Here is a 24,236-nt window from a genome sequence, read left to right as displayed (position 1 = left end):
AAATTGAGTGACTTATTGACTTATTGGTTTTTTCCTCTCACATACACCCATATTGTCAAACATCATTTTGTAGATTATGACTTTTCAAAAAGCCAATAAGTCAATAAATTTTTTCAGAAAGCTTAGCCAAACATGCCCTAAAGCTAATGCCAATGGGTATTGGGCTCACTAAAAGCATGTTTAGTAATGCTATTTTAAAAAAATTAACATAGATATCAGTTCTTTTTTTTTTATAAAAAACACGTGTGCGGTGGTCCTCCCCGCACACCCTTATCACCGCCCATGCATGTGTATACTCATTTAAGTAATCGATATACATTTGATGATATCCTATATTTTTTTTGTATTCAATTTACATTTTTCTATTTAGTATTATTTGCAATTATTAACATTTTTCTAAATGTATATATAGAGTATGGATGTTACTGATATTTTGAAGAATAATTTTTAATTTTGACATATATATTGATTATATTCAAACTTATAATTATATAATGTAGTCATGAATTTTAATAAAATCCAAAAAAGCGTGAAACCCTTTTCGAATTTCAAAGGGTTATAATTATCATATAAACATTTTTCAATTTAATATTATCTACAAATTAGAAGATAAATTATTAGAAAACTAAATAATAAATTATTTATAAATCTAAAAAACCCCGTGTATTGTACGGGTTGAATAAATCTAATTTTATATATCAAATAATAAAAAAATTTATATTTTTAAAAACTCATGTATTACATAGGTTGTATAAATGTAATTTTGTATAGTAATTTATTAAAAAAGTTATATCTTTAAAAAACCCCGTGTATTACACAGGTTGAATTTATATATCAAAAAATAAAAAATTATATTTTTAAATACCTCATGTATTACACGGGTTGGATAAATGTAATTTTGTATAGTAAATGATAAAAAAAAGTTGTATCTTAAAAAACCTCGTGTGTTACACGGGTTGAATAAATGTAATTTTATATAGTAAATAATAAAAACTTATATCTTTAAAAAACCTCGTGTAACACACGAGTTGAGTTCTGATTAATTTCAGATTTTGATTTTCTGCATTTTCTCTCCTATTAAATAATAATAATTTTTCTCTCCTTAAAATTGAGTGACTTATTGACTTATTGGTTTTTTCCTCTCACATACACCCATATTGTCAAACATCATTTTGTAGATTATGACTTTTCAAAAAGCCAATAAGTCAATAAATTTTTTCAGAAAGCTTAGCCAAACATGCCCTAAAGCTAATGCCAATGGGTATTGGGCTCACTAAAAGCATGTTTAGTATGCTATTTTAAAAAAATTAACATAGATATCAGTTCTTTTTTTTTTATAAAAAACACGTGTGCGGTGGTCCTCCCCGCACACCCTTATCACCGCCCATGCATGTGTATACTCATTTAAGTAATCGATATACATTTGATGATATCCTATATTTTTTTTGTATTCAATTTACATTTTTCTATTTAGTATTATTTGCAATTATTAACATTTTTCTAAATGTATATATAGAGTATGGATGTTACTGAATTTTTGAAGAATAATTTTTAATTTTGACATATATATTGATTATATTCAAACTTATAATTATATAATGTAGTCATGAATTTTAATAAAATCCAAAAAAGCGTGAAACCCTTTTCGAATTTCAAAGGGTTATAATTATCATATAAACATTTTTCAATTTAATATTATCTACAAATTAGAAGATAAATTATTAGAAAATAAATATGAAAGAAAGGCGGGAAAACCCAAAAATAGGTGCATCTAATGAATGACACGTGTCACACAATGGTTTACTTTATTATATGTATAGATTAATTTATTATTTTTATAATATATTTCCTTGGATATAGGAATAGGTTGCATGATATATTTACGTTTATACTTTCATCATCCAAATTTAGGCAACATATTCAAATTGTCTATGATTCTTTATAATCAGTAATATGTTTTAAATATATTTAACTCTTTATAATCATTAATATGTTTTATAAAAAAAATGACTTAAGATGTAATTTTAAGAAGCGAAAAAAATATTGTTATTTAATAGGAGAGAAGATGCAGGAAATCAAAATCTAAAATTAATCAGAACTCAACTCGTGTATTACACGAGGTTTTTTTAAAGATATAACTTTTTATTATTTACTATATAAAATTATATTTATTTAACATGTGTAATACTCGGAGTTTTTTAAAGATATAACCTTTTTATTATTCACTATACAAAATTACATTTATCCAACATGTGTAATACATAAGGTATTTAAAAATATAACTTTTTTATTATTTGATATATAAATTTAATCTATGTAATACACATTTATCCAACCCGTGTAATACATGAGGTTTTCAAAAATATAACTTTTTTATTATTTGATATATAAAATTAGATTTATTCAACCAGTACAATACACAGGGCTTTTAAATATATAAATAATTTATTATTTAGTATTTTTTTTTTCATTATTTGATGTATATAAAATTACATTTGTTCAACCTGTACAACAATGCATGGGGTTTTTAAAGATATAACTTTTTTATTTTTTTTAGTATATAAAATTCTATGTATTCAATCCGTGTAATAAATAAAGTTTTTAAAGATATATTATTTTATTATTTAATATATAAATTTACATTTATTCAGCCCGTGTAATACATGGGGTTCTAATCTAGTCTTATCTATATGAGTCTACTTTTAACTTATAATCCCTGAAAATATGCAACACAATCTACTATGTATCTAGTTAACTTGGCAAAGAGTTCTTTTGAAACTGACTAATATTATCTATAACATTATAGTTGAACTTATAATTTCCTAAAAATTTGCAACACAATTTAGTATTTATCTAGTAAAGACTGTAAATTTCTGGAGTATTTTTTATATTACTTGTTACAAAAAATGTTTATAAAAGAATTATTTTTTTATAAAAACAAAATGTTTTGTTTATAAATAAAGTAGAAAATTGTTTTACACATGTAAAGTTTTGTTTTTTATAAAAAAAATGATAATCAAATAGAAAAAAATAAAAGATAAGTTGTTATAGTTGTAAAGTAAGTTTATTTTGTTGGTTAAATGATAAAATTTATAATTTTATTCTTTAAAGTTCATAACTTTTTTTAAATATCCACATGGTACTCATCTAATAAACTTTAAGTTTGAAATTTTTGTTTTTATAAAAATAAAAAATAGTAGTTGACTCGTAACTACGTTTTACACCTTTAACTTTAATTGTTAAATTTCGTTTTTATATATATAAAAAATTAATGTTTTTATAAAATTTTAAAAACAATTTTTGTAAAAAATGGAATGTTAAGAGTTTATATCTTTATTAACTTTATATCATAGTAAGTTCAGTTTTTTTTTCTTTAGCTTTAAAGTTTATTACTTTATTATTTTTTAATTAAGAAATACAAATTATTAGCATGGCCGGCCCTGGAGGTGGGCGGGGAGGACCACCGGCCAGGGCCCAATATTTCAAGGGGCGCGTTTTTTATGAAAAAAAAACCCGATATGTATATGTAAAATGTTTTTTTAATAGGGTACACTCATACAAACACCAACATAGGCCCCCTTACAAAACTATTCTAATGGTTTAGATTAGTTATTAACCCCTTTGACATTAGGTTTAAATCTTTAATAAGCCCAATACTCAATTTCGTGAAGGCCTAAGGGCACATTTTTCGAGCTCGAACATGGTACACGAATTCTCAGGGCCGGCCCTGATTATTAGATTAATATTCAAGAATAATTGCAATATTTTATAATTTCAGCTTGACTATATCTAACTGCAATATCTATTGATTGCAACTTTAGGATATTAACTTATATAAGTTTAGTTGACTTGTAAATTTAGGATACTAACTTTATTTTGAACTTTATTAATATGGTCAATAACTGCATTATATTAACACAAAAAATAAAGTTCAAATATAAAATAAACTTTATTCGTATGTCTAGATCAAACATAACAGCTGCAAATGAAAAAAAAAACATAAAAACACTTCATATTAGACTGCATGAAATTTGTTCCGCTTCTGAATTGACACTCAAGGTACTTTTAATCGGGTTTTCTGGTTTGTGCTTGAATCGACAGTATCTTATAATTCCTCTTCTTTATCACTGTCCTCAGAATCGTCTAGAGTAATAATCTCACTCCATTTCCATTCAGAGAGTCTCTTGGATCTCTTCCTTTGAGTCTCAAACTTCCGATCCTTAAAAAGGACAAAAATTGAATTCAAAAGTTAAAAAGATTAAATAAACCTTAAAATTACCTCTTCACTAAATTCACGTTGAAGATTAGACTTGTATGGACTAAACATTGCACCATAAGAAATAATATCAACACTTTTATCACCATCATCCTAAAATATAAAACACACATATAGATATACGCAAAAGTAATACTTAAAAACCAGCAAAATCAATACCTTAGAAGCTTGTTCGACAAATAAGTTGTTTAAATTGGCATGTTCATCATGCAACTGAATCCGAAAAATCAAATAAGTTAACATTCACATAAAAGTAAATAAAAGAAAAAAATTATTCACTGTTGCGATATAACAGAACTGACCTTAGAATTTTCAATCTAGCATGCTTGGTTTTTCGCAACAATTGAATTCAAAACTGGATCAATTTTTTAACTTTGTTTAGCAATAGATATAGGGGTGTCCTGCTATGTATTTATAGTAGTAACTATAGAAGTGCATTAGGGTTTAATTTTAGATTTGTCACCCCTTTATTTAGGAAGTTTGTTGTAGTTAGTTTTAAGTTTTTATAAGATATATCTAAGTACAAATATTAGGCAGTTTTAATAAAATAAAATGTGACACATAATATCTTCATTTTATGTTACGGTACTTTTAATTCTTTTTGTTTTTGTTTGCATAGATGGAGCCTATCTTTGTAGATTAGGCGCATTAGATCACAAGTATTAATTACTTGTACATTAAAGCATTATCGACTTGTACCTTTTAATCCGTGCGTCGATATTGAACAAGACAACTACCGAAACGTCGACAAAAATATGTAGGTCGTTATGCTATCTTTGCATTTTTTTTAAACAGTATAGTTTGTAAGATATGTCAAGAATATGTAAAAAAATTATAAGTTTGTTGTGGATGGGTGAATTGTAACTAATTATCGATAATTTTGTTAAAACCTTAGGGATTTAAGTGTAATAAGTTTAGGGGCTAAAAAATAAATAGTGTTTAAAAGACTAAACTACCCTCATTTTAGGGGTCTTTCTATAAATAAAGGGTGGGAAAAGTTCTTATTTTTTCGGTATCTTAAAATACCACTCCCTCATGCATTATAATATAGTATAGATTAAAAAACTGATTATTATTTACGTGTATTTTGAAGCATCGTTTCGAGATAAGTTTTACATCAATAGACTCGTATCTTCGTTCTGATCAAAAGTCCTAATACATCAGTTTGTAATTCGGAAAAAAACTTAACTTCGTTAAATTTTTTAACCGAGGACTGGTGGAGGAACAATAGGTGAAAGGTGGAATTGGCATGGGGAATATTCAAAGGTGAGACTGGCAATGGTCAATGACGTCTACGTGGGATTATTTAAGGTCAATTCCTCTTTTAGTTATACCATTGTTTGACTGTTGTATCTTATAAAAAATAGTAAGAGACCTTTCAGTTAAATCTAATTTATTTAATTTTAGTTCTTATTTTATTTAATTATTTCTTATATAGTTTTCTTATTTTATTTAGGTATATTAAGGCATTGGATCAAGTACAAGAGACAAAAGGCGTGCGAAGGGTACGTGAGATTCTGAGCCTGATGCGTGTCCTTTTTATTTAAGGAGGTAAAGGGTATTTTCGTCTTTTTACCACATAGCAGAAAATACATAATCACGTAATGTTACGTAATTACGTATCAGTACATAGTCATGTAGTGTTACGTAATTACGTACTGAACATAATCACGTAACGTTACCCTTGTTTCACGAATAAATTGCATATTACATAATTACGAACGGGTACATAATCACGTAACAATATACTTGTTTCTGAATATAATGGATGTTACGTAATTACGCAGGCTTATGAAATAACGTATTCACGTAACCACATAGCTTTGTAAAACAAATCTTTTAAAAGTTAACGAAACTATAGCAATACCCCATTCAAATTAAAGAGAATGAAATGTTCGTTAATACGGTGTAATTTAAAAAAAAAAATATTATCGTATGAAAAAGTTATAGCCGTTTGAAAATCAATGGGGTATTTGGTTGAATGACAGAAATGCCCTTTTGTTATTTTTTTTCAATTATAATATCCTTTTATTTACGAAATTGCCACTGATAAAATTGTAGCCCCTGATCTTTAGGAATCTAGGGTTAGGATTTTCACGTACACTTCATACGTGAAATCCATCATGTACCCTGTCCTCTCCCTTAAGGGGACTAGGGGTGGTTCACTAGTGACAGAATTTATCACTCACAAGCACCAATCAAGTTTTGCCATGTCATTGACCATTTTTCCATCACTCACAACCATTTTTACTAGGGGTGGTCATCACTCACCACCACACCCAACAATTTCCCCCCAACCAACAAATACCCTCACAAACCAAAATCATAACGCGTTAAAAAAATAACGGAATCTGATTTTTTCCACAAAATAACGCGTTGAGTTTTGATGCGGCGGTGGGAATCCACGCGTGATAAACTTTGCGTTATAAAAACAACGGGACCGCCCCGTCAAGCCTAATATATATGTTTCAAAAATAATACGAGAAGAGATATACATTAATGAATGTAAACCCATTTTAACCCAAACCAAACCTGAGCTGCAATATATTGACACATTCTGACCCTAACCCGGTTTGACTCGTGACCCGACTTGATCCGTCCATTTTGCCAAACCTAGTTAAATCCATATACATTGTTGGTTGGACACGTTTTGGCACCCCCTCACCTAAATTTCTGGATCCGCCATACATTACTCATCGGATTATAAACTAGTATGTATTTACCATTGATATATATGTATGTATCTAGTTGTGTATAGTAAATGAAACTTCTTGTGCAAAAATAAAATCATTTTTTTTAAGTTAATGGCTGTACAAATTTCAGCTAAATAGTTTACATTTCGTACATCTTGTGTATATAAATGGCCAATCTTTTTTTTTTTTTTTTTTTTTTTTTTTTCAAATCCGTTTGTCTACAAATTTGTTAGGCTAAAACATAAGAGCTGAAACTGTTACCTCGTTTAATCTTCCTCCTCTAAAACCCCACTTAAAACAAAAACAACAATATTCATGTTGCCGAAAAGCGGTAAGTATCAAGAGCAAAACATAATCTTAAACGTCCCCATGCAGTAAGCATCAAGAGCAAAACATAATCTTAAACGCCCCCAAGGATGGGGCATGCGTGGGATTCTTGTTTTTGTTACTCTGAGGCTGGTTAACGACAGGGTGACAGAACACACAAACCGTCTACATTTTATAAAAACAATGTAAATCCAATAACCCTTTTATACATCCGTCGAACAATGTTTATATATAAGAGAAAAGGGTGCAAACTAAGTTCATCCCACACCCCAGACATATCCAAAAAGTGGCACAAAACAACTAAACAAGAATAAAACATGATAGCCTAGTCATCTAAGGCTTCACGAGTTCACGGTGTGGGGAACGTCCAGCCCCGTCGAGCAGAGCCAATAACCCCAAACATCGTACCGGGTGGGACGGCGTCGTCCAAATCGGCGAGGGTGGGACGATGATGCCAGGCACAAGAAGACAAAATCCCTCTCGCACACACACACACACACACATATAGAGAAAGTATAATGTAATTCACGCCTTAACGTACATTAACGTACTTCACGAAATATATAACATGCGTAATTATTTTTTTGACCAAAATAACGTGCGTAATTTTGGATCCCATGCGTGATTATGTGGTCCCATACGTGATTATGTGGTCCTATGCGTGATTATATGTTAACCTTTCTCTCTCTCTCTCTCTCTCTCTCTATATATATATATATATTAGGCTCATCCCCCATTTCCTTTGCCCCATCCTCACACCCGATCTACGTGGCGCTCACGTGGAGGGTCATCCTCCAACAATGACCCTCTCCCATACCGTATAGCCTAAACATAGAACCACACATTGGTATGCAAGTATGTAATGTAACGAACTTACTACAATCTAAGCCAACAACAAAAACATCTAATCAACTTAGAACCTAAGCTACAAACCGTGTTGAGTACCATCTTGCAAGCTACTCGAAACAAATTACGACATGAACATAAGACACTGGAGATACACGAGTAACTTCCCAACAAAGATAAAAGAGTGTTACTACAAGCTACCCTCGAGCTATGTTATATAACCTTTTTACTTTTACCCTTTGTATATATATACATGTAGCTGTAGAGCATACAATAAATCTTGATAACCCGAAGTATTGATTAGTTAATCAAGCTGAAGCTCGAACTTGAAGACCGACTCAAGTTTCAACTTTCAAGCTTTATGTCAAAGTGATTCACAAACTATATATTGTTTCGCCTCAGTTACACCCCAAGTTGAACAGAAAAGTAAAAAAAAAAAGAGTGCAAAAATTATAAGATTAAAAGACTCATTAGGTCTTGACACACTTTTAGATTTGTACATGAGAGCTACAAATGGCATTTGATATCCAAAATGTGTCAAATTCCTACCTTACCCTGTTTTCAAAATCAAAATGATACTCATAAGATACAATCAACCACCAACGCGGTAAGATCTTCCTCTAAATGCCCCACTCGTGTTGCTAGCCGGTTGGGCCGGAGTATATGCTGGAGCTCCAATTCTGTACTTTGCAACTATTTTATGTCTAAGCAATATCAAGTTAAGAAAAAGAAAGTTCACAGAAAACTTGATAGTAATTTGAGGTAGCAATTTGACCCATTTTCGTCAATTCAGGTTCGGTTTGGTTTTTATTTCCAACCACTCGCAACGGGTCAAACCAAAAGATTTATCGACGACATGGAACATATTAAACAGATTGAAACTTGAAAGTCGCCCAAAATGCATTTGGATGCATACAACCGCTTTAATTGTTATATAAGAAAATGTAGACGTACAGTAGAAACCAACTTATATATTTATTACTAACTTTAGCAATAGGGGTGTAAACAAGCCCAGAGGCTCGAGAGCTACTCGTGATCGGCTCGGTTAAAAGCTCGAACGAGCCGAGCCTTAACGAGCCCGAGCTCGAGCCTGAAATACAAAGCTTGTTTAGGCTCGCGAGCCTAAACGAGCCCATACAAAATTTTAATTTTTTTATATATAATATAATATATTAATAATGATGATAACATTGATAAGCCGAGCTCGAGCCGGGCTGTGGCTCGTTTAAGCGATGTTGAAGTGAGCTCCAGCCGAGCTTTTAGCTTGTTTAAGGTTGTTCTCGAAATAGTTCGAGCCGAGTTCGAGCTTTGGGTTCTACTCGCGAGCCGAGCTCGAGCTCGAGCTTCATAAAAACTTAACGAGCCGAGCTCGAGCCTGGTCGAGCTCGGGCTCGGCCCGGCTCGTTTACACCCCTATTTAGCAATCAAGTCAAACCTTCTATTGCTGATGGTAGCAAAGAACCATATGTTCAACCGGGTCCATTTTCCGACCGTTTTTTTAAATCAGAGCTTGTTGAGACGACATCTTATATTTGTCATTTTAGTGTATGCAGTTATGCACATGTCATGTGACTTCTTCTAGCTCTAGCATTATTGGTGTAAAAAGCCCAAGTCGGTTTCAACTTAAGCCCATATGATTTAAACAAACAACATTGGTGAGCCAAGCTCGAGCCGAGCATTGGTTAGTTTAAGTGATATCGAAGCAAGCTCAAGACGAGCTTGAGCTTTGGGTTTTACTCGCGAGTTGAGCTCGAGCTCAAATAAGTAGACTCGAACCGAGGCGCGCTCGAGCTTCATAAAAACATGACAAGCCGGGCCCGGCTCGTTTACACCCCTACATTGCATTAGCCAAACAACAATTTACACGTAAAATCAAATAAAACGAAGTTGGTTGCTAAAATTAGTGGTAAATTTTAAGTTGGTTTCTATAATCTATTTTGCACCTAATTTAGAGTGGTTGCTAAAATCCTAGTTCTATTTCATGCAATTTGTCAAATATTTTTCTTGTAATTGTAACAAACCTATTTATTATTATTTATATAAAAAAATATTAAATGGGCAAAGAAATATTTGCACGTCAACCCAACCCGGACCCTGCTAAAACGAACCGTTTCAACCAAACCATTTTAATTGTTGCCCAAACCACCCATTTAAGAGTTATTGTTGTGCGGGAATAAAGAAAAAAAGGATACACCCACTTCGGAGTTTGCAGTATAAGCTTTCCACCAGCTAAAGGATGCAAGACCGTTAAGAAGTAGTACATATGGCCGGCAATGATGCCACATAGATCAGGGCCGATTGGCGAACCAAATATTACATCCATAGCAAGCATGGCCCATGGCAAATAGAATGCCTGCAAATAGTGTGAACAACTTAATAGTCAAAGGGTTAGTGTAGTCAATCCTAATGGTCAAGCCTTTGGTCAACTGGGTCCTACATCCTAATAGATATAGTGTCTAGGTATAGGTGCCTATTTCAGCCTATTTACCTAAAATTGGGAACATATTAGTCATATTTATCTCCATATCTAAAAAGTTGGCTAAAACTGATAAAATTTAAAAAGATTAAAAAAAATACTAAATCAACTAATTTCTCATGCATATCCTTCTAGAAGTACAGAATAACATTTGATTAGTTTCTCATATATATCCATCTAAAAGTACGAAATTTCGTATTTCCCTGTCGGCCTGTCCGAATTTCATAAAAAAATAATATTTATCATTTTGGAACACTAAACATATTAAATTTACGCATTCCATAACATTCGTATTAAAAATTCAAAATTATGTTACTACCGCATTTCATAAAATATTGTTCACTCTGTTTATTTAAAGAAACATGTTATAGAGTAAAACTGATTTTGTTAAATTACGTATGAAGTCCGTAAATATGATATTGTAAAATCTTGGAGGAGAAATACCAAATTTTGAAATTCCACAAGGACATCTTACATATATTAAGCTGCCCCAAAACTTTATAAAGAACATGTAAATTTCAATTTTCATATCCTTTACATGGATTTTCAATTTTCGCTTACAGGCCTAAAGTATACTCGACCGCTTACCTCATCCAGTGATCCTAAATCTTTTTTTTTTAAATGATGAGTGTTTTCATAATCAGCTACACTAAACTATTTCTACGTTTTTAGAAATGGAGATATACATGTTCATGGGTAAATTCAATTCCCACGGCTCATATGAACCGGCATGACATGACCTGCGCATTTTGCGACCTATAGTTCTAGGCAGTGTTTTGAAAACCGGACCGGGGGTCTGACCGGTCTAGTTCACCCAATTAGATCGTCTTGAGTTGAACCGGCCGGTTGAACCAGAATTTTTAAGGGTTGAACTGAATATTTATTAAAACAATTCAATCTTATCCTTTTTGTTTTTTATAATATATACGGCATCACTTGGTTCCTACATCCGGTTCAACTGGTCCGACCAGCGGACCGTTCAGGAGACGGGTTCGACGTCCGGTTTAGTCCATTGGTTCTAGGTTATGTTCTTCCCTAGCCCAAGGCTTAGAATATTGCATGAATGCAAAAATGTTTAAGGAAGTGAAAATCCACTGTGTCGATTAATGCTAAATTGCTAATCTACATGTATAAATGAAATGGAGTTCGCAAAAAAAGAAGCATACCTTTAGTTGCACAAGGCCATAAATGTTGATGTTAGCATTTGGAAATTCCCTGCTCCACACGTACAGGAGCATAAAAACGAGCGATACCCCCAAAAAGTATGACTCAAATAAAGGAATTGCCGATAATACCTATGCAAGCAGGTAAAATTACAGTAAAAAGGCTAGTGAAAAAGTGACTTGAGGTATTTAAACCATTGAATATAAGGAGGTCAACATGTATAATCAAGTATAAGTTTCAGACATAGTAGAAAATTGAAGAGGTAAAGAAAGTTTAGCGCAAACGTAATGTAGCCGATAGAGGCGACCATGTTAACCCGTTTATATAAATCGAGTCAATGCGGATTCTATTTGTTTGATAATCGGTCAAATGAGGAAAGTAAAAAATCAAAGTAGCAATTAACAAAAGGATTCAGATGTCTTGAACAGATTACAGGAGTCAAAGGTTGTCGAAATTTATTTATTTATTTAAAAATATAGTAAAGTACACGAATGGTTCTTGTGGTTTACCAAAATTTGGATTTAGTTCCCGTCTTCTCAAAATTAAACGGATGGTCCCTGTAGTTTGCACTTTGTAACACATTTAGTCCCCAACCAACAAATCTAAAGGTTTCAGTAGGTCCAACTTTCAAGTTAGCGACTAAATGTGTGACAAAGTGCAAACCACAGGGACCATCCATGTACTTTGGGAGAAAGCTGGGGACTAAATGCGTTACAAAGTGCAAACCACAGGACCATCCGTGTACTTTTGGAAAGGTCTAAATGCGTTGCAAAGTGCAAACCACAGGACCATCCGTGTACTTTTGGAAAGGTAGGGACCACATCCAAAATTTTGGTAAACCTCAGGGACCATCAATGTACTTTTGGAAAGTTAGAGACCAAATCCAAAAATTTGGTAAACCTCAAGAACCATCCGTGTACTTTACGCTTCGAAATATTAGTTTTTATTTAGTAACTTCTCTCTTTTAACCGTATTTAACATATTAACTATTCATAAATTTTAAAAAACACACAAAAAATGACCTGTTTTTGGCGTTTTGTCACATCTACGATATCCTATTGTATTAACTTATGCCCTCACAAAACTCAAAAGATAATCATATAGATGCGTTGCATCATAATAATGTATTTTTTACATACCAAAAGCGTAAAAGCACCAAATATCATCATCCACAAAAAGTCGGCTGTACGCCTATTAAAAGGCCCACTCTCCAATTGAACTCCATATCGTGCTCTAACATGAAACAAACAAAACAGATCAGAAGAAGCAAGACAATAAGCATTAACCAACTGAACTTCATATACATGAACACTTATGTAGTGATAGAAGTAATAAATCACTCACATCATTAGTAAGCGGATTCCAAAATTGATAGAGAACGGGCCAAGAAAGAGGAAGTTTGTAAGCAGTCTCCACACCTGAAATATCAATTATGGTGAAATTAGTATATATACAATTATTAGTATTATTATTAGTATATATACATTATTATTATTATTGTTAGTATATATACAATTAGGAAAATTTGTGAACAGTAAGCAGCCATATCATATTTTATTGGTTTTTATTTTCAAACACAGCTTCTAGTAAATTAGTTCTTTCATAATTTTTTCGTCCAGTCAAATCTTATTAGTTTCTTTTCCTACCTCAACTTTTAGATAATCACTTTTTATTTAAATATTTCATTTATTCTTTATTGAGTTATCTCTTAACAATTTATGTTCGTCAGCTTTTTCAAATATTCTAAATGCACTGTTATGCCTACTTTTTCGACATTGTGATATAAACTTCTATAAAATGAAAACTGAACAATATTGGTAGTTTGGTACCGGTATTGGCATCATCAGAATATTTTTCGATCGATATAAAAACACATGTCGATATCCTTTTAGGCATAGCATGACTTTATATTTTTGGATACCCGTACCGTAACGAACCAAATCAATATCGATCAAATTCCCGCCGCAACGCGCGGGGGAATTGCACTAGTTTTAAACAAACACGATAGAGGTTACAATCATTGTGAGTCTTAAAATATTCTGATTTTTGTGGTGGAGAACCGTTGTTTATGTTACGAAAAATTGCTCTTGATATTATTGCTTAAATTTAGAGATGGCAAAATGAGCAGAACGGCTCAAAATAGGTTCGCGGTAGAAAGCGTAAGTTTTAGTAAGGGCATAAGAGGGTCACATTGGGTTGACCCATGAACACTTTTTTGTCCAATTTTTATTTGATTATAACTAATAATGCCCAAATTAATAACAAATATACGACATCACAATAAGAGCATAACTCTCATAGCTTTTCTAGAGGTTTATAAAGTTGCCGTGTTATGCCACATCAGCATTCAGCAACCCATAAACCTATCTCCATTATCATAAACCTTCAAAAGGTTTATAAATGGGCCTCAAGTAATTTATTTTGGGCCTATTCTTCATGCTAAAAGATTATAAATAGTATGAACCACTTCATGGATCAATGCAATGCAATATTATGCACTGGAAATAACTTTTTTTATCAATCAAAAGGGAACTCATACCTGAAAACGGTAAAAGACCTCCTCATGGAGCAATGCAATATAATAGGGTGACAATAACTTTAGTGAAACTGCTGCTGTAGTTAACAGACACAAGGTCCCATACACCTTGCTTATAGGTGGAAGTGAATTGTACCATCTGAAACACGATACAAAGAGATCAATACATTAATAAAGAAAGAACCAGCCCGACGTATTAACCGTCCAATAAGAATATTTAAATAGACGGCAAGATGGTGGTGTTAAGCGGGTTGGGTAACGGGTTGAAACAGATCATTTTACTAGTTTTGATGGCTCGAATGTGAGTCATGTTTAATTGACCCGCTTATGCTGTTTTACCCATTTTTTGTATATCTTTTATAAATAATTAATGCTTTATGTATATTTACGAGGACCTCTTTTAAGGATTCCAATCAAGAAAAAGAATTGATAGCTTGTACTTCTGTTGTATCAATTATCATTTTAACGATCAACTTCTCCCATAATGATAATTATTACAATAGTATTTTATATATTTGAATATAACAATTTAGGAGGTTGTATGCATCAAAAACATACTTTTGGAAACTTATGCTTGTTTAACCAGTTCTCTTGAAGCAAAATTTTTTATACGACCCATTTGGTCCGATTGAAATAACACAACAAAATCAATCCATTCATACATAAATGGGTCAAAGTTTGCATCTCAAGATATTTGAGCAGACATGATATCAAATTCTAATCAGCAAGTATGCTCCATAACTCAGTCTAAAAGAACTACTACTACCCTCCCTTCTAGAAACGGTCCATTTGTTTTTCAAACGTACATACTACATGCATCGGTATTATAGCATAAAATCGATAAAAGCATTTAATCATGAAATCCAAAAGGTTATATGTAGTACTTTTACTATCACTAAATATAATTATAATTCTCTCCAAATAAGAACTGTTCTAGCAAATTTGAAATTAAATTAAATGCAGGGCATTCAAACTCAGTCAATCTTGCATTCCTTTTAGTTTTAGGTGGAGGTTTAACATGTCTACCACATGAGACTATGAGAGTATGAGACATTTATTAGTTTCCAGATATCCTATACCTTATATGAGTGGCACGAGTCATGACAACTAGAGTAGTAAAGTGACATCATCGATAAAAGACTAGATTGACCAATATCCTATTTGCATTGCATATTGATCATACCCATCATATTTAAACCTTTGCATTTCACGTATTTTCTTTTCTGTCATGCTTATTTTTTATGCAGTTAGTCCCAAAATCAACACAAAAAGCATGCAATTGCAGTCATTGGTATAGGCTATTTCAGAACCTTCATACAAGAACTAATGAACAATTGAACATAGTAGTTGAATAGCTATAATTTTCTCTTCTTGTATACTAATTTTAATTACAGCTATAGCCTGCCATCATATCTCGTAGTTCTTTATTTGTTTTAAATCCGCAAAACTATGATTGTTTCCAACGTGTCATAATGATATGTTTAGGCGTCCACATAAACTATGTCAATATACATAATCATCAAAGCATAATTCAACAATCTTTCGTTAGTGGCCTTAGGGTTTCAATAATTGTAGTCTCCAAGCTCAATTCCTTCCTTATATTTCAACCACGAAGCTTATACACTAAGGTACGACTTATAATACTTCATAATCTGGTGTGATAACTTATAAATCATAAGAGGGTCTCCAAATTTCATGCAAATTTCAGAACCTACTTATTGGCTACCATAGATTCAAGACTTGCTAATTGAACAAATAGCAGCTACACATGTACATCAATCACGCCACAAATGTACAGAATCCACAATTTTGTGCATCTGCATAACCTCCTCTACTAGTAAATTCACTTTTCCCCAAATTGTAGAAACTTTAATTAAAAACCTAAAAAAGGAGAAAATTAACAATCACACATTGCTCTTAGCAGTTCAATCCAAAAAATGCGCCTATGTTGTCAAAAGCGCAAAAAGCGCGCGCCTAGGCGCCCGGGCCCAGCGAGGCGCACCTATAGCGCCTGGTGGTAGCCTAGGCGCAAAAATGGGTTTTTTTTGAAAAAACGGTGCTGAGGCGCAAAAAGTGCGCGCCTAGGCGCAAAAAACGTTGTTAAGGCGCAGGGAAAAAGGTAAAACAACAGAAATGACCATTAAAAACGAAACCGAGTGCGTGCAAAAACTGCCCCACGCGGGACCGGGTTTTCGGAGCTGCATTTGCTACTAACTATTAGCTACATGATCTTAAATGGCATATATAATAGTTTTTTTAATTTTATATGTGGAATCTTAATTATTTTCAAAGCATAACATATTTTTTATATTTTTTTTCTCTATGTGCGCTTTTCTTAAAAAAGCCCACGCTTTTTTTGCGCCTTGCGCCTAGGCTCCGGGCAAGGCCGGTGCGCCTCGCCTGCGCCTTGCGTCTTTGACAACATAGAAATGCGCTACAGCTAAATCATCAACTTAAACAAGCTTATCAGGCTATCAGCTAAACCTAAATTACAAAATGAAAATTAGTCCCTAAATATTCAGAATTACACATCCAATTGGCAAAAATTAACTTCAATATAATGAAAAAACACAATTAGGGCTGTAAACGAACCGAACGAACACGTTCATGAACGATTTTCGTGTTCGTTCATTAAGGAAATGAACATGTTCATGAACACTTACTGAACGCAAGCGAACACAAACAAATGTTCATGAACATATTTGAACACAAACGCACGTTATATATTCATTAAAAAAATACAATATATATTTTTCATCGGAAAGATTACGAAGAATCCATAAAAATAAGTAAATACTTAACACAACTAACACAGAAATTAGGAAGCTTGTCAAGCTTTAACCCAAACTGGTATTGAAATGATCAAACGAGGGATGTTGGCGGAGGCATATAGTATAACTATGGTTATTAAATTTTAAAAACTAAAGCCAATAAGTTATAATATAACATAAAAAAAACCTTTAAAAAATGAACACAAATGAACATAGAATAGCGAACATAAATGAACACATTACCGAGTGTTCACCAACATAAACGAACGAACGCAGACTCTGTTCACGTTCGTTTGTTTAACTTATCGAACAAAATTTCTTGTTCGTGTTTGTTCATTTATTAAATGAAGGAACATAAACGAACTTCCTGCCGAACTGTTCAAGAACTGTTCGCAGAGCGTTCGGTTCGTTTACAGCCCTAAACACAATAATCAGCAGCTAATCAAACATAAAACTCCTTCACAAATGATATACAGCTGAATCATGAAATTTAAAAAAAGCTTATTAGCTAAACCTAAATTACAAAATTACACATCAAATTGTCAGTAATTGACTACAAAACAACAAAAAAACACAATAATCAACACTTAATCAACACAAAAACCCTAGGAATCCTAAAATCAAACAATATTTACACATAACACTCATTTACACGACTAAAACAACACACGGATCAGCAATTCGAGTCGATTTGACACGAGATCGTTAACATATTGATAATATACAAACAAATTTGAAGCTCTAAACACGAATTTTATGAACTGAAACTGCAAATCAACGAAGAATATTGAAGAATGATCGTCTAGGTGTAATTGTGTAAACATAATTGTGTAGAGATTGAAGAAAATTACTCTGCGGGAGAAGACATTGGAACGGGATGACTTTTTTTTTTTATTTTCTTAATCTTGAAGAGAAAGAAACGAGTGTTGGTATGAGTGGAGATTTCGAACCGTTTTTATATCAGTGATTTCGTTGCACCGGAAGGTTCGTGAAAAAACCCGACCCGTTCTGGACAAAAAAAACCTGAACCAGACGGGTATATCCAAACCCGTAAAATATGGGACGGATATACCTGAAACGCGATGGGTATGAGATTAGTTTTATAATGAGATTAGTTTTTAAAAAAATTCGTGAGTATGACTACGAGACGGGTATAGGATTATGCGATACCTGACCCGATTGTCTGAAACTACATACCCGTTTACTCGAATTATATACCTGATTTTTTTTATTTATATTTATATTTTTCCTTAATCCTTATTGATTATTTGTTATGAACAAGCCTAATAGCAAGAAGATGAGAGGAGATATCGGGAGAGAAAGAGATGTTTAATATTAATGGTGCATCATATTCAATAGAATACATGGACTATTTATAGGGGTAATAAACTTGGAGAACAAGTTGGTTTATATTAGGAGTTGATAATCACAATATAATTAATTATTTATAACACTCCCCCTTGATTATCAATTCCATACGCTTAATGCTGCCTCATTAAAAACCCTGTCAGGAAAACCCAATGGGACAAAACCTTGACTAAGGGAAAAAGAGTGCAGCGCGTATTATCTCTCCCTGATGATGATCACTTAAGCTCCTTGAGTCGACGCATCCCAATCCCATGAACTAACTTCTTGAATGTTGAGGTCGGCAATGATTTAGTGAACAAGTCTGCTAAATTCTCGCTGGAACGAATTTGTTGGACAATAATATCTCCATTCTTTTGTAGATCATGTGTGAAAAAGAACTTTGGCAAAATGTGCTTTGTTCTATCACCTTTGATGTATCCTTCCTTAAGTTGAGCAATGCATGCTGCGTTGTCTTCATGTAAGATTGTCGGTCCCTCATCTCCCGAAGAAATACCACAAGATCCACGAATGTGTTGTATTACAGTCCTTAACCAAATGCATTCTCGACTAGCTTCATGTATCGCCAATATTTCTGCATGATTAGATGATGTGGCTGTGATTGTCTGCTTTACCGAACGCCATGAAATTGCAGTACCTCCACTTGTAAATAAATATCCAGTTTGAGATCGCCCAGTGTGAGGATCAGACAAATACCCTGCATCTGCAAAACCAACCAAACCTGTTTTCGATTGATTTGTAAAATACAAACCCATATCTTTTGTACCTTGAAGGTATCTAAATATTTGTTTTATCCCATTCCAATGCCTCTTTGTTGGGCATGAACTATATCTTGCCAACAAATTTAAAGAAAATGATATATCAGGTCGTGTATGGCTAGCAAGAAACATTAATGCACCAATTGCTAGGGATGGCAATTAAACCCGAACCCGTTGGGTAAACCCGAAACCCGACACATTTGGGACGGGTTTGGGGTCGGTTAATCGGGTTTGGGACGGGTTTGGGAATAGTTTTTATTTTTTCCGGGGGTTTGGGACGGGTTTGGGATTTAGTGATATACCCGTTTACCCGACCCAATTACCCGGTAAAGTGTACCCGTTTACCCGATTGTATACCCGATATAATTTTTTTTATATTATTAAATATAGATATATGATACATCCATTTTTTACACATATAGGTATTCTATTCCGTATCCATTGTAGTTATTTGGTATATATTTTTATAATGACAATACAAAATGTAACCGGTTAGTAGTTACCCGATAAATAACCAATGGGTTTTGAGATGAGTACACCCAACGAGTAATCTTTTTAAATTAACGGGTTTACCCGAAACCCGCGGGTATACCCGATACCCGATGGGTATTTACCCGCTAGAAACCCAACGGGTTTTAGGACGGGTTTGGGACAAGCTTATCTAACCGGGTTTGGGTTTGGGATTACCTAAACCCGTCCCAAACCCGACGCATTGCCATCCCTACCAATTGCACTTAAATATGGTACTTCTGGACCAAGGATTTCCTCTCCATCTTTAGGAGGTCGGAATGGGTCTTTTTCCACATCAAGCGGCCTTACAACCATTGGGGTACTCAATGGATGTGATTTTTCCATATAAAATCTTTTTAGTAGTTTCTCTATGTAAGTTTCTTGATGCACAAGGATTCCACCCTTAAGGTGTTCAATTTGTAATCCAAGACAAAACTTTGTCTTCCCAAGGTCTTTCATTTCAAATTCTCTTTTCAAGTATTCAACTGCCTTTTGAAGCTCTCTTGGAGTTCCAATTATATTCATGTCATCAACATATACGGCAATTATAACGTATTCAGATCCTGACCTTTTTATAAAAATACACGGGCATACAAAATCATTTTTATAGCCTTCTTTCGACAAATACTCACTAAGGCGATTATACCACATACGCCCAGATTGTTTTAGCCCATATAATGATTTGTTTAGTTTTATTGAAAGATGTTCTCGAGAACTAGATTTACATGAGTTTGGCAATTTAAATCCTTCAGGAAGTTTCATGTAAATATCAATATTAAGTGATCCATAGAGGTAGGCTGTCACAACATCCATTAGACGCAAATCGATCCTTTCCTGTATTACCAGACTAATAAGATAACGAAAAGTTGTCGCATCCACCACTGGAGAATATGTCTCCTCATAATCAAGTCCAGGTCTTTGCGAAAATCCTTGTGCTACTAATCTTGCCTTGTATCGTACAATTTCATTTTTCTCATTACGTTTTCGCACAAAAACCCATCTATATCCAACAGGCTTTACACCTTTAGGTGTATGGGCCACTGGTCCAAAAACTTCTCGTTTATTTAGGGAATTCAATTCTGCCTATATAGCGTCTTTCCATTTTGGCCAATCATTTCTTTGTTTACATTCCTCAACTGATTTTGGTTCTTGATCCTCATTGTTTTCCATTACTTGTAGCGCTACATTATATGAAAAACTATCATCGACGTCGATTTCGCTTCGGTTCCATACATTTCTAGACATGATATAATTAATTGAGATCTCTTCGTTTTCAGGTACATGATGTTCTTCTAGAACCATCATGTCTAGTGTCTCTTCTGGAGACTCATTTTCTTGCGTTATTGTTACCTCGACTTGACCATCTACATTATTTGCTCCCTTTTTCTTTCGAGGATTTTTATCTTTAGAACCGATTGGTCTACCACGTTTTAGGCGTGCATTAGACTCATTACCAATAAGTGGTTGTCCTTGTGGGACACCTATTTTAACTGGAGCATTAACAGCTGGTATATGTGACTTAGTCACTTTCTTTGGGTCAGTGAACGCGTCTGGTAATTGATTTGCTAATCCTTGTAAATGAATTATCCTTTGAACTTCTAGTTCACATTGTTTAGTTCGAGGATCAAGATGAGATAATGATAATTCATTCCAAATAATACTATGATCCAGCTGCTTTTTGTCTCCCCCTAATGTTGGGAATGTTGATTCAACAAAATGACAATCACTAAATCGAGCTGTAAATAAATCACCTGTTGTAGGTTCTAAATACTTAATGATTGATGGTGATTCATACCCAACATATATTCCTAACCTCCTTTGAGGCCCCATCTGTGTGCGTTGTGGTGGAGCGATTGGAACATACACAGTACAACCAAAAATCCTTAGATGGGAAATATTTGGTTCCTGACCAAGAACCATCTTTAATGGGGATGAAGTATGATAATTCGTTGGCCTGATGCGAATTAGTGTTGCTGCATGTAAAATTGCATGTCCCCAAGCAGAGGCTGGTAGTTTTGATTTCATAGTCATTGGTCTTGCAACCATTTTAAGTCGCTTGATAAGCGATTCAGCAAGCCCATTTTGTGTATGTACATGAGGTACAGGATGCTCTACATTTATCCCAATAGACATGCAATAATCATTAAATGTTTGGGATGTAAATTCGCCAGCATTGTCTAATCGAATATTCTTGATGGGGTAATCGGGAAAATGTGCTCTTAGCCTTATTAATTGAGCAAGTAGTCGTGCAAATGCCATATTACGACTTGATAGTAGGCACACGTGTGACCATCTAGTTGATGCATCAATTAAGACCATAAAATATCTAAATGGTCCACTAGAAGGATGTATAGGTCCACAAATATCCCCATGTATTCTTTCCAAAAAAATCAGGGATTCAGTCCCCACCTTCATTGGTGATGGGCGAGTAATCAACTTCCCTTGTGAACATGCAACACATGTAATATCCTTGGACTGAAGAATCTTCTGGTTCTTCAAAGAATGCCCAACTGAATTTTCTAAAATTTTTCGCATCATTGTTGATCCGGGATGGCCTAACCGGTCATGCCATATGATAAAATTTTCTTGGTCTATAAACTTCTTGTTTATGACTGCATTTGATTCGATTGCATTAATTTTAGTATAATATAAACCAGAGGCAAGTGCGGGCAACTTTTCTAACACATGCTTTTTACCCGAACTTATATTTGTGATATGAAGGTACTCATCATGTCCCTCAGATGTAGTCTCAAGATGATATCCGTTTAAACGAACATCTTTAAAACTAATTAGATTTCTTTGAGACATTGGGGAAAATAACGCATTGGTTATTTTAAATGGTGTTCCACCTGGCAACACTACATAAGCTTCTCCAAAGCCTTCAATTAATTTTGATTTACCAGATATAGTACCAACATTTGCCTTTTTCATGGTTAAAGTAGAGAAATAACTCTTTTTCTTAAGAATCGTATGCGTTGATGCGCTGTCTATTAGACATATATCTTCTCCACTAATAGGGATCTTAGTTAAACACTCCATATGCTTCAAAACAAAACAAAATCATATAAATAAAATGTCTAACATGCTTCAAACATAACAAATCCCAAAACAAAACTCAAACAAAATGTCTTAAAGAAATGAAGGAAATAATATTACTTAAAAACTAATAATTCATATGTAAGGAAAATTGCAAGCATCCAACTGGGTTGTATCAGCCACAATATCACCAGAATCCAAGTTAGTTGGCTCAATAAGGAAATCATCATAATCCAAATTAGTTGTATCATTATGGTCTTTATCAACATTTGCAACCCCATATGTAAAATTTGTCTCTATTTCTTTTGCTTTGTCTTTGATGGATTGTTGATAAAGTTCCACCAAGTGTTTGGCCGTACGACAAGTCTTCGACCAATGATTGTTACTCCCACATCGGTAACATGCATTCGATGAAGATCCCACCTTCTTTTTATTTTTTTCATCATTGGATTTATTTTCATTATTATGCCACTTTTGGTGGGTCCCTTTGTTTTTAAACTGAACACTATGATAATTTCCTCGGCCACGTCCACGACCATGACCACGACCACGGCCATAACCACGACCACGACCACGATGATAACCTCGACCACGTCCGTAACTTTCACTTTGGCCATTATATGTTGCCACATTAGCTTCAGGGATTGGGGTTGCTCCAACTGGACGAGTCTCGTGATTTTTCATTAAGAGCTCATTGTTTTGCTCGGCCACAAGCAAACATGATATTAACTCACTATATTTGGTGAAACCCCTTTCACGATATTGTTGTTGCAGTATCACATTTGAGGGGTGAAAGGTTAAGAATGTTTTTTCCAACATTTCCTTATCAGTAATATTTTCACCACATAGAATCAATTGTGATGTGATTCTAAACATTGCCGAGTTGTACTCGCTTATAGACTTAAAGTCTTGCAACCTTAAATTGATCCACTCGTAACGAGCTCTCGGTAATATTACCGTTTTCTGGTGGTCATACCTTTCTTTCAGGTTGGTCCAAAGGACAAGTGGATCCTTGATAGTGAGGTACTTACTTTTCAAAGCCTCATGAATATGATGGCGTAAAAAGATCATGGCTTTTGCCTTATCTTGGGTAGTTACTTTATTTCCTTCTTTAATTGTTTCACCCAAATTATTGGCATTCAAATGTATTTCAGCATCCAATACCCGTGACAAATAGTTTTTCCCAGTAATGTCTAGGGCCATGAACTCAAGCTTTGCAAGATTTGTCATGATGAACTATATTACAAACTAAAAAAAACATATGAGTTAATATTTTTACTGTAACTATGATTATTCGAAATAATAAGATGTCTCTTTTAACAGTTGAATAATGTTAAAAAAAATAATAATATTATCATAACAATTAGATCAAATTCAAAACCATTTAAGTTTATTAAGTGTTTCTGAGAGCTAAAACCATTTAAGTTTATTATTATAAGTTTATAACATAAGTTTATTAAGCTTGCAACATGTGCGGG

At 33.6% G+C, this 24,236-nt stretch overlaps 2 protein-coding genes across 2 annotated transcripts; both read right to left on the bottom strand.

Annotated features, from left to right (window-relative positions):
- Positions 1 to 8,569: 8,569 nt before the first annotated feature.
- LOC110877095 (derlin-1) lies at positions 8,570 to 18,064 on the bottom strand. Its single transcript, XM_022125253.2, has 7 exons — positions 17,941 to 18,064; positions 14,322 to 14,457; positions 13,127 to 13,200; positions 12,922 to 13,015; positions 11,785 to 11,913; positions 10,335 to 10,495; positions 8,570 to 8,846 (listed from the first exon to the last, which is right to left on the bottom strand). The coding sequence occupies exons 1-7, from the start codon at positions 17,955 to 17,957 to the stop codon at positions 8,735 to 8,737; spliced, it is 723 nt and encodes a 240-aa protein (XP_021980945.1). The 5' UTR covers positions 17,958 to 18,064; the 3' UTR covers positions 8,570 to 8,734.
- Positions 18,065 to 22,893: 4,829 nt separating this feature from the next.
- Positions 22,894 to 23,988, bottom strand: LOC110875199. The gene is made up of 2 exons (XM_022123397.1): positions 23,263 to 23,988; positions 22,894 to 23,181 (listed from the first exon to the last, which is right to left on the bottom strand). The coding sequence occupies exons 1-2, from the start codon at positions 23,986 to 23,988 to the stop codon at positions 22,894 to 22,896; spliced, it is 1,014 nt and encodes a 337-aa protein (XP_021979089.1).
- Positions 23,989 to 24,236: the final 248 nt, after the last annotated feature.

The sequence above is a fragment of the Helianthus annuus genome, chromosome 9 (assembly GCF_002127325.2).
Source record: "Helianthus annuus cultivar XRQ/B chromosome 9, HanXRQr2.0-SUNRISE, whole genome shotgun sequence".
Taxonomy (NCBI): Eukaryota; Viridiplantae; Streptophyta; class Magnoliopsida; order Asterales; family Asteraceae; genus Helianthus; species Helianthus annuus.
This window is presented reverse-complemented; position numbering and strand designations above follow the sequence as displayed.